At 39.7% G+C, this 11,411-nt stretch overlaps 4 protein-coding genes across 4 annotated transcripts; 1 reads left to right on the top strand and 3 right to left on the bottom strand.

The window, feature by feature from the left end:
- The first annotated feature begins 2,145 nt into the window (after nucleotides 1-2,145).
- LOC124293480 (alpha-(1,3)-fucosyltransferase C-like) lies at nucleotides 2,146-3,610 on the top strand. The gene has a single exon (XM_046734398.1). It carries the CDS (start codon nucleotides 2,405-2,407, stop codon nucleotides 3,608-3,610), a length of 1,206 nt encoding a protein of 401 aa, XP_046590354.1. The 5' UTR covers nucleotides 2,146-2,404.
- Nucleotides 3,603-5,651, bottom strand: LOC107226086 (alpha-(1,3)-fucosyltransferase C). Its single transcript, XM_015666771.2, has one exon. The coding sequence runs from the start codon at nucleotides 5,649-5,651 to the stop codon at nucleotides 4,407-4,409; it is 1,245 nt and encodes a 414-aa protein (XP_015522257.2). The 3' UTR covers nucleotides 3,603-4,406.
- Nucleotides 5,652-7,762: 2,111 nt separating this feature from the next.
- LOC107226087 (alpha-(1,3)-fucosyltransferase C-like) lies at nucleotides 7,763-8,926 on the bottom strand. Its single transcript, XM_015666772.2, has one exon. It carries the CDS (start codon nucleotides 8,924-8,926, stop codon nucleotides 7,763-7,765), a length of 1,164 nt encoding a protein of 387 aa, XP_015522258.2.
- Nucleotides 8,927-9,618: 692 nt separating this feature from the next.
- Nucleotides 9,619-11,411, bottom strand: LOC124293479 (alpha-(1,3)-fucosyltransferase C-like). The gene is made up of 2 exons (XM_046734397.1): nucleotides 10,540-11,411; nucleotides 9,619-10,431 (listed from the first exon to the last, which is right to left on the bottom strand). Exons 1-2 carry the CDS (start codon nucleotides 10,968-10,970, stop codon nucleotides 9,723-9,725), a joined length of 1,140 nt encoding a protein of 379 aa, XP_046590353.1. The 5' UTR covers nucleotides 10,971-11,411; the 3' UTR covers nucleotides 9,619-9,722.

Raw genomic sequence — 11,411 nt, 5'->3', positions numbered from 1 at the left:
AGAGTGCTTGCGAAGATTCTCCGTGCGAAGCTGCCGCTTATCTGAAACCACCAACGGCACTAAAGTGATCCAGGCATCGTCGATGAACTGAGCAATTAAAAAACGCTTCTTATGTATTCATTTTCTTGTCCTATTGTGATCTATAACAAAAAAATTATAACTGTACAAGTGTTTGAATAAAGTGCTACTTATCGTGAAGTGCAGGAGTTATTAAATTGATTTTCACATGTAACCGTTACTGTAGTTTCATACTTGTATTACGCGACTAAGAATGTGCCTAAATTGATCTGAAACATTATTATGACTGATTGTGAGTCTATAACTTTACGGAAAACAGAGTGCAAAGTGAAGGGTAACTTTTTTGCTTTGTTTATTCTAGGTAACTGAGATCCATAGACCATACTGAAACTCATCAAAAGCCAATCTTGTGCGAAGCCTGTAAACTTTTCTTTACGCAAAGACTTTTTTTTCGTTTTTTTTTTTATTTGCGTCAGCTGAAGACGTGGCTGGATGTAACACGATAACCGTAAAGTAAACGGTCGTTTTCAAATTGAAAATTAAATTCACGTATAAAAAGTACTTGGATTTCTATCATAATCTGTATATCTGATCAAAGTCTGAGGCTAGAGTATAGTTTTTGTTACAACACCACAATTTTGAGCGTCGATTCATAATTTGTAGATAATAAACTACGTTACGTGTCCGAAATATGTATAAAAATGAAATCAAGGCATGCTGACCAGTCGAGACATTGAATAAGAATTGTCGATTAATGTAGATTAACTAGAACAATTTTTTTCCAGGCGAATGTACCAGTCGCTTGCTCTTTGCTTTAGTGAGTCCTTGACTGACGTAAATAATGAAGTGGTTCGAGCTCGTCCAGTCGAGAAAAGCACTTAAGTTGATCGCCTTTAGGTCTCAACGGCCCAATAGCGTTGGGGCCGTTAAACTTGTAGGGCTGATTGTCTTACAATTAGCCGCGGTTCTGCAGAGTTTACGTGCTTAGTGAACTTAACCAAACTTGATGAATACTGCGAGTCTGGTCCTTCATAATTTGTTGAAACAACTCCTCGAAAGGGCCTGGGCATGTAGTGGAGTAAGCATTGTGTTCCGTGAGACATATACTCATAAGGGAGCGTCCATAAGTTACGTCATCGGATTTTGACGGTTTTTGACCCTCCGCTTGACACAAAATTTTTAAAAAATAGGATAATGAGAGGAAGTATATGCAGTACAGAAACTTTATCTATTACCTGTGATAGGATCCACACTAGTCCCGAGCCGCAGCACCTTTCGCATGTGACGTCATAATTTCTGTACCCCCCCCTCCCCACGTCAAACCGATTACGTAGTTTCCGGACGCTCCCTATCCTTCCTTGTGCTGCATACTTCTCGATGTCATGTGTGCATCGCACTTACTCAATAAACGGAACTGACTTTGCCATGTTTTGAAAGTGCATAGACGAGAGACACGAATGAAATCAATTCATTGTCAGCCATATACAGAGTGATTATCTATCGACAGAATGGTCCGTCGTTTGCTATGGTTTAATACGCATGCGCTACAATCCGTAAACAGTTGTTTGTCAGGGTGACCAAACATCACGAACGTAACCTCAAAGCTTTTGACAGTTGGCACCGGTAGTGTGTTCAACATCGACAGCTATCAAAATTATTGGGGTTACATACATCACGGCGACCTGTTATCTGAATTTATGACTGTTGGTCACCCTGACATACAATTGCTCTCAAATTTTAGCGCACGCGCATTAATCATTATGGTATATCAAATGACGGACCAATCTGTCGATAGATAATCAGTATAATCGCCTTGTATATATCCAAAGAAATTTGATACTGTAGGGTGCTTCCACCTTTCAAAAATTTGTGCTACGTAATTTTTTAAACATATGCAAAGTTATATGTTATTTAGTAGAGATTGACTGAATTGGTCTGGTACGCATTTGTGCTTCATAAATTGATTTATTATACATAGTACGACGTGGGATTCGTCATTGACAGCCGTTACTAATATTATCATGCCTGCATGATATCTTATCAGCTAGAAGGTGCCCAATTTGAAATGATAGGCGGGTACGCGAACGTGCTGGAAATTATCTCAGCAAGTTCTCCAATGTACACATATACACCTGTATCAACCAATTTTAGTACGCTACACGTGGAACACACTGCCGGCACGTACTGTTTTATTGCATGTAAATTTTTTAAGACGTCCTCTCCACCTATTATTGGACTGCTTGACACGGTGTAGTGCTAGCAATGCCACTGAAAATCTCGTGTTGTAGATGAAATGTACATAGTAGCTGTGGCTAGACTGGAGTTTTTTCAAACCTAAATAATTACGGTTTTTGAAATATTTGAAAAATATCAAGTGCGCGAAATCATGTCATTGAATCGAAGAGTGTCCGTTAAATTATACCTTTTGATTCTGCTGATATCAGTTCCGGTAATTATATTCTGGATATTAGGTAGACACATTAGCGAGACACGGTCATGCGATAAGGAGGTGAGATTCTCACATCATCAGGAAGAGCGACTCGTCGACAGGGCGGCCTCTTCCGTCCACGAGACAAACACCAAGACGATTTTGTACTGGACGAAGATGTGGGAAAGCGACAACATGGATTTTGGGGATGGGGATATCTTCGCCTCGTGTGCCGTGTGGAAGTGCGTTGCTACGAACAACAGGACAGCTCTGAACGTGCAAGACTTCGACATGATCATCTTCCATGCATTAGACATCAAGGCTAATGACTTGCCGCAGCAAAGGTCCCCCCATCAGCGCTACGTGTTCCTCAATTTGGAGACTCAGGTGTTTCACCCAATCCCGGATAACCAGATATACAGAAACTTCTTCAATTGGACAATGACTTATCGAAGAGACTCGACGCTGATGAGACCGTACGGTGTTGTTAAAGTGACCGACTTAATGGAGTACGTTCCTCCTCATATTCCAGTTACATGGAGGAACGTTTCCGAGGGTACCATTCCCGAGGAAACCCGACGGAAGGTACAGGGAAAAACAAAAATGGTCTCTTGGTTTGTGTCCAATTGCTTTACCTCCAGTAAAAGGGAAGTCTACGTGCAAGCCTTGAAACAGCACATACCAGTAGACATTTTCGGGGACTGTGGATCCCTTAAGTGTGATCAAGAGGAAACTGATTGTTTTGAGATGGTTGAAAGAGATTATTACTTTTATCTTGCCATGGAAAATTCTCTCTGCAGAGACTACATAACAGAAAAAGCTTTCAAATTCCTTCGGTATAATGTTGTACCTGTCGTCTATGGAGCAGCCGATTACGCCAGCGTGTTACCTCCTGGTTCTTACATTGATATACAGGACTTTTCCAGTCCTGAGGCACTGGCCGATTACCTTTGGGTCGTCAGCCAGAACCCGGAGCGATATTTGAACTTTTTTAAGTGGAAAAATTACTATAATGTCGAACTCAGACCCGAACATTATACCGTGTGCAAACTTTGTAAGAAATTGCACGAAGTCGCTCAATCGCCTATGATAATAGACGATATTTACGGTTGGTGGACAACCGATCAGTGCTTACGTGAGCCTAGTTTCCAAGGAATTCCATGAGCTTGCTATTAAAGTACACGTGATTAACAGCATACGTTGCTATAATGTAGGTGATCTCTTGAGCAACCAGAATTCTCTTAGACCACAAGAATTCCACATCATGACAGCTGGAACGTTACCATTGCCTTAAATTAGATATTAATTGAAGATTCCTATCCTAGAATTGAACATGAGACTACATCATACTGGTACCCTGATTGCATAAAATAAATCTTTTATTCCGAATGAAATTATTCTTTATCCCGGATTAGCATTGGACTATTTTTATTTTTCAAATACACCTATAGATCCAAAAAAATTGATGTGAGGTGACTAGTCAGAAAGGTCTATTCGTCTGGGGTAGATTCATTAATTTTTACTTAAAGGTCATTTTATTCCAGACGAATCGATTGTTCTAACATCACATCCCAAAATCGTAAAATAGCAGATCAACCTTTTTTTTATACATGTAGATAAATCTAAATTGATGAAAAACAACGCGCACAACTTACGAAATAATCCTGTAGAACTGAATCGTGGTCGTTAGTGTTAATACTTATCTAAATTATGAATGTAAAATATTGTTTCTCAGCTACGTGTCAAAAAAGTTCCGAATAATATCCAACAAGACTTAATGGTTAGTTACCGAACACGTTTACGGTATTCCGTTCTAAATCATAGTTCGTTGTACAATTTAACGTAATTTTTTTCGAAAGACTGTTATTTCTCTTTCACGTCGGACTACACCAACTAACTCATATAACAATAATTTAAACATTTACCACAGAAATCTTCCTAATTGGCACTGTTCATTCGATTAGTTAATTTCCAAGGGTGGGACACACTGCGATCCTTTAGCCCACCAGTCGTATATGTTGGCAATAACCTGTCTCGGCAAATACGGATCATGGAGGGCCTTGCAAAACTCACAAACGATATAGTGCTTTTTGGTGTCAACTTTGTAAAAACTTTTCCATTTGAAGTAGCTCAGATACCTCTCCTCGTCCTGACTCAGTTCCCTGAGGAAGGTGGCGAGTGCCTCGATCGAGGGAAAATCCTTGACGTTGATGTAGGAATTCGGCGGCAGAAAAGTTTCGTAGTCAGCCGCACCGTAAACGACGGGTATCACGTCGTAGTCCAGTATCCGGTACACTTTTTCCGTGATGTAATCACGACACATCGAGTTCTCGAACGACAGGTAGAAGAAATATCCTTGTTCCAATTGCTCGTAACATTCGTCCTCATTGGCTCTCGAACACTGAAATTTACCACACTTTCCATAAATGTCAACCGTCACGTATTCCTGTAACTTTCTCGCAATGTCCTCTCGCTTACTGTTCGTCCCACAATGAGAGACGAACCACGCGCTCATTTTCGACTTCTTTTTGAACAAGAGACTCGTGGATTCGGACACGTTACCGTCGGAGACGTTCAACCACTGTGCCGGAATATATGGAGGTATAACTTCGTTGGTATCAAGTTTCCTGAAGATCCCATACGGCCTCATGATATCTGCATCTCTCCTGTAAGCCATTGTCCAGTTGAAAAAATTATTGAATTCTGGTCTGTTTGGTACTGGATGGAAAACCTGAGTCTCCGAATCCATGAAAATGTAGCGTTGATTTGCTGATCTTGTTTTCGGTAGATCTTTCGCGTTCAATTCCGGACCGTGGAACAAAAGAGCGTCGAATTCCTCGACGGGTTGATAATTTCGGTCGTTTGTTCCCATGCAAAAGCTGACAGGACAGTTTGCAAAAATGTCACCATCTACCCCACGTTCACTAAGGTAAAAATTTTTGCTCGAAAACATTTTTGTCCAATACAAAACTGTCTTTTTCTTCTTCATTACTTCCGGTGGTTTGGCTGGTTCATCCTTAACTACCGTAAGCGGTGCCACGGGACTTCTAAGTTCCAAACTCGACTCGAACCCATACGGAGCCTCGTACTGACAATATGTTCTGCCGTACAAAAATACCATAATCATTGGTACAATGAACAATCCAACAATCATGTACATTCGCAAGGTAAGTACACGCTGCAAATGATTCATTGTACAACTCATTTTTCAGGTATGTGATGCCTAATGTAAATATTGACTATCGTTAGAGTCTATAGTCTAATTATCTATCTTAACCGGTAGACTGATGGAAGCGTGCAAAATGGATTTAAATAAACATCGATTATTTGTTTAAACAGATGTCCTATAACAATGCAATAGTTACATTTTCTTTCACTTTAAAACCTGCCCTACAGTCTTATAAAAACCTTGTATCATGAGCCGAACGGCATTTTGTACGTTACAACAAAATCCTTAATCTTTGAATTGGATTTACGAACTTTCGCATGTCTGATTATAACTTAATGTAATTATTCAACGGGGAGGTAGTTATAAAAATTTGTTAAAATATGCTACGCCACTGGTAAATTTCTTCATCAATATTTTTTTGCACTTCCTAATCTGCATCACTGACTTTGCACTTCCAAAGCCCGTATTCGTAACATTTCAAGCTTATGAGAGAACTGCCTTTGAGACCGAACTAGTGCCGACAAGCGACGCTGCGTGACTGACTTAATCTACGTGCACGTGGTTTATCAGTTCTCAGTGGCTGATATTGGATTTGTTCACGTTTAAGTACAGGATTCACTTATTTAATAAATATGTCAATGCTAAACGTACGTCGCGGATTTTTTTTATTGTAGAATACATTTGTCTTGATAAATAGGGGATTTTCGATTACCTAAAACGGCCAAGACTGTATCAAAATCCCCAAAACCCTGCCTCTTTTTTCTCATGTAATTAATCCATCGTAATTTCAAACTGAATATTATACCTTCTTTAGAATCCAACGTAATTTGGCAAATTATCATTTGATGCCTTATCAAACTTAATATATACAATGTACATATATTTAGGTAGAACTTACATATATAAACATATCCCATTTTCACCTGTACAATCAAGCATCGCCGTTTACAGACAGGTGTATCCAAGGCTATCGGTGACGTTAAACATTTATTAAAGATTTGAAATGTCGTCGATCCGTCTATATGTAATGCACATCAGTACACTTTTAAAACGAGCACATCGAAGGACCATATTAAAAGATTACAACAACTCCACGTGGCAACAGTTGGAACGTTATCATTTTTTTAAATCAGATGTTCATTAGGGATTTCTCCTCAAACCGAACACCAGATTACGTAATGCAGCTGCTATTACCGAACGAAATAAATTTTCTGATAAACATAAAACTATTCTTCACCCTAAAGCAGTTTTTACTCTATTTCAGTTTTAAATTATACTTTATACATCACTGCAAATCATATTTAATATCTGACAGTCTGGAATAGATTAGTTTATTTTTATTTACAAGTAATTTAATTCCAGACGAATTAGTTGTTTTGTTATCACATCATATCCCAATGAACCAGTAATGTTATAAAGTATGAATTTTATACGATCAATGAGTGTAAAAGTAGTGTAGTTATAAATAAGGTTAGATTCGACGGTCATTACCGTGATTCCGGTTTTTTTCTATTTTTCCAGAAGGTGTCAAACATTTTATTTCAACAATTTCCTGGTATAAAATATTATACACATATCTGAAATAAATGACGGAAAACAAAAAAGCAATAAAAGAGCACGAGAATGGAAAAATAAATGACGTTACGGTACAGAATGAATCCAGTTGAAGCAGACAGTTATTGTTTCCTTCCGTAGAACGTGGTTTATTGTCGTCGCAACCTTGTACGAGGCTGCTTTCTTCGTCCTTACTGCTACTTATTCATTTGGTCGCGAGCAGATCAGAGGTTGAAAACGAGAATGGTGATTGTTAATTATCACTTATTGGTTGTAATGTATTACTGAATACACCAGATTAAATTTCTTAATTTATGTGTCTTTAAATTACCTTACAAGACTTGACCACACACCTGGGCCTTGCTCCTTTGAATATTATCTCGACAACTTGAGCTTGTTTCGCGTCGTTGATTCCAGTGAGGTCCAAGTTTAATATAAATGATAAAAATGATATAATTATGACTTTGGTACGCGTGAGGTGAGCATTAATATCACTAAATTAGATCTTTGTTTCAATTACATGGTATACATCTATACTTATTTTATCTTATCACATACCAATAACATCTTTTTGATTATCACCAATGACTTTATTAGTTGATTTCAGGCGGTGGGACACACTGCGATCCTTTGGCCCACCAATCGTATATGTCGGCAATTACCTGTCTAGGCATATTTGGCTCATGGAGCATCTTGCAAAACTCGCAAGCGATAATATGGGGATCCCCAGTGACCATTTTGTAAAAACTTCTCCACTTGAAGTAGCTCAGATACCTCTCCTCGTCCTGACTCAGTTCCGTGAGGAAATTGGCGAGTGCCTCGATCGAGGGAAAGTCCAGGATGTTGATGTAGGAATTCGGCGGGAGAAAAGTTTCGTAGTCTGTCGCACCGTAAACGACGGGTATCACGTCGTAGTCCAGTATCCGGTACACTTTTTCCGTGACGTAATCACGGCACAAGGAGTTCTCGAATGACAGGTAGAAGAAATATCCTTGTTCCAATTGCTCGTAACATTCGGCTCCTTTGGCTTTCGGGCATTCCAATGTTCCACACGTGCCATAAACGTCTACCTTCACATATTTCTGCAACTTCTTCACGATGTTCTCTCGCTTGCTGTTCGTCGAACAATGAGAAACGAACCATGCGGCCATTTTCGATTTCTTCTTGAACAAGAGACGCGTAGACTCGGACACGTTGCCGTCGGAAACGTCCAACCACTGTGCCGGAATGTCGGGGGGTATAAACTCGTTGGTGCTAATTTTCCTGAAGATCGCGTGTGGCCGCATAATGTCTCCATCTCTCCTGTAAGTCATTGTCCAGTTGAAAAAATTGTTGAATTCTAATCTTTTCGGTATCGGATGAAAGACTTGTGTCTCGAAATCCGCGAATATGTATCGTTGATTTGGTGACCTTGTTTTTGGCAAATCTCTGGCGTTTAATTCCGGACCGTGAAATAGAAGAGCGTCGAATTCCTGGACGGGCTGATAATTTCGGTCGCTTGTTCCCATGCAAGAGCTGACAGGACAGTTTGCGAAAACGTCAGGATTTTCGTCGTGTACGCTTAAGCGAAAATTTTTACTCGAAAACATTTTTGTCCAATACAAAACTGTCTTTTTCTTCTTCATTACTTCCGGTGGTTTGGCTGGTTCATCCTTAACTACCGTAAGCGGTGCCACGGGATTTCTACGTTCCAAACTCGACTCGAACCCATACGGAGCCTCGTACTGACAATATGTTCTGCCGTACAAAAATACCATAATCATTGGTACAATGAACAATCCAACAATCATGTACATTCGCAAGGTAAGTACACGCTGCAAATAATTCATTGTACAACTCATTTTTCAGGTATGTGACGCGTCATGTAAATATTGACTATCGTTAGAGTCTATAGTCTAATTATCTATCTCAACCGGTAGACTGATGGAAGCGTGCAGAATGGATTTAAATAAACATCGATTATTTGTTTAAACAGATGTCCTATAACAATGCAATAGTTACATTTTCTTTCACTTTAAAACCTGCCCTACAGTCTTATAAAATCCTTGTATCATGAGCCGAACGGCATTTTGTACGTTACAACAAAATACTTAATCTTTGAATTGGATTTACGAACTTTCACATGTCTGATTATAACTTAATGTAATTATTCAACGGGGAGGTAGTTATAAAAATTTGTTAAAATATGCTACGCCACTGGTAAATTTCTTCATCAATATTTTTTTTGCACTTCCTAATCTGCATCACTGACTTTGCACTTCCAAAGCCCGTATTCGTAACATTTCAAGCTTATGAGAGAACTGCCTTTGAGACCGAACTAGTGCCGACAAGCGACGCTGCGTGACTGACTTAATCTACGTGCACGTGGTTTATCAGTTCTCAGTGGCTGATATTGGATTTGTTCACGTTTAAGTACAGGATTCACTCATTTAATAAATATGTCAATGCTAAACGTACGTCGCGGATTTTTTTTATTGTAGTATATATCTACATATACTTATTTTATCTCATCACATACCAATAACATCTTTTTGATTATCACCAATGACTTTATTAGTTGATTTCAGGCGGTGGGACACACTGCGATCCTTTGGCCCACCAATCGTATATGTCGGCAATTACCTGTCTAGGCATATTTGGCTCATGGAGCATCTTGCAAAACTCGCAAGCGATAATATGGGGATCCCCAGTGACCATTTTGTAAAAACTTCTCCACTTGAAGTAGCTCAGATACCTCTCCTCGTCCTGACTCAGTTCCGTGAGGAAATTGGCGAGTGCCTCGATCGAGGGAAAGTCCAGGATGTTGATGTAGGAATTCGGCGGGAGAAAAGTTTCGTAGTCTGTCGCACCGTAAACGACGGGTATCACGTCGTAGTCCAGTATCCGGTACACTTTTTCCGTGACGTAATCACGGCACAAGGAGTTCTCGAATGACAGGTAGAAGAAATATCCTTGTTCCAATTGCTCGTAACATTCGGCTCCTTTGGCTTTCGGGCATTCCAATGTTCCACACGTGCCATAAACGTCTACCTTCACATATTTCTGCAACTTCTTCACGATGTTCTCTCGCTTGCTGTTCGTCGAACAATGAGAAACGAACCATGCGGCCATTTTCGATTTCTTCTTGAACAAGAGACGCGTAGACTCGGACACGTTGCCGTCGGAAACGTCCAACCACTGTGCCGGAATGTCGGGGGGTATAAACTCGTTGGTGCTAATTTTCCTGAAGATCGCGTGTGGCCGCATAATGTCTCCATCTCTCCTGTAAGTCATTGTCCAGTTGAAAAAATTGTTGAATTCTAATCTTTTCGGTATCGGATGAAAGACCTGTGTCTCGAAATCCGCGAATATGTATCGTTGATTTGGTGACCTTGTTTTTGGCAAATCTCTGGCGTTTAATTCCGGACCGTGAAATAGAAGAGCGTCGAATTCCTGGACGGGCTGATAATTTCGGTCGCTTGTTCCCATGCAAGAGCTGACAGGACAGTTTGCGAAAACGTCAGGATTTTCGTCGTGTACGCTTAAGCGAAAATTTTTACTCGAAAACATTTTTGTCCAATACAAAACTGTCTTTTTCTTGTTCACCAGTTCCGGTGGTTTAACTGCTTCATTCTTCGCCGTGATAAGCGGTGCCACGTGATTTCTACGTTCCAAACTCGACTCGAACCCATACAAAGCCTCGTTCTGACAGTATGTTCCGTCGTAAAAAAATGGAAGAATCATTGGTGTAATAAACAATGCAACAATCGTGTACATTCGCAAGGTAACTACACGCTGTAAATGGCTCATTATACAACTCATTTTTGAAACATGCGATGCCTTATATAAGTCTTGACTGTCGTTAGAGTATGAATTCTTATCTATCTTTACCTGTGGCGTAATGGATCTGAACCTTTGAACACCCTTTACAAATGCGATTGTTACAACCGTTCCTGCTTTAAACCGTGCCACACAATCTTATGAAAACTGTGAATCGTTAGTCGAATAGCACTTTGTGCATTCCACACAACAAGACACTCAGTGTTTAAATTGAATCTACGAAGTCTGATCTGCCTGAGTACAACTTGACGTCATTATTCAAAGGACAGGTAGGTGTAAAGTTTTGTTAAAATATACTCAATCACTGATGCATATTTTGATTCATCTCTTTGTTTTACTTTCTTATCTACCGCACTGATTCTACACTCGGAAAACCCTCGTCCGTAACATTTTACATTTTATGAGATTATTAATTTTGAGACC

Source organism: Neodiprion lecontei, chromosome 3 (assembly GCF_021901455.1).
Source record: "Neodiprion lecontei isolate iyNeoLeco1 chromosome 3, iyNeoLeco1.1, whole genome shotgun sequence".
Taxonomy (NCBI): Eukaryota; Metazoa; Arthropoda; class Insecta; order Hymenoptera; family Diprionidae; genus Neodiprion; species Neodiprion lecontei.
The sequence above is the reverse complement of the archived record's forward strand: the minus strand, read 5'-3'. Positions and strand labels throughout refer to the sequence as shown.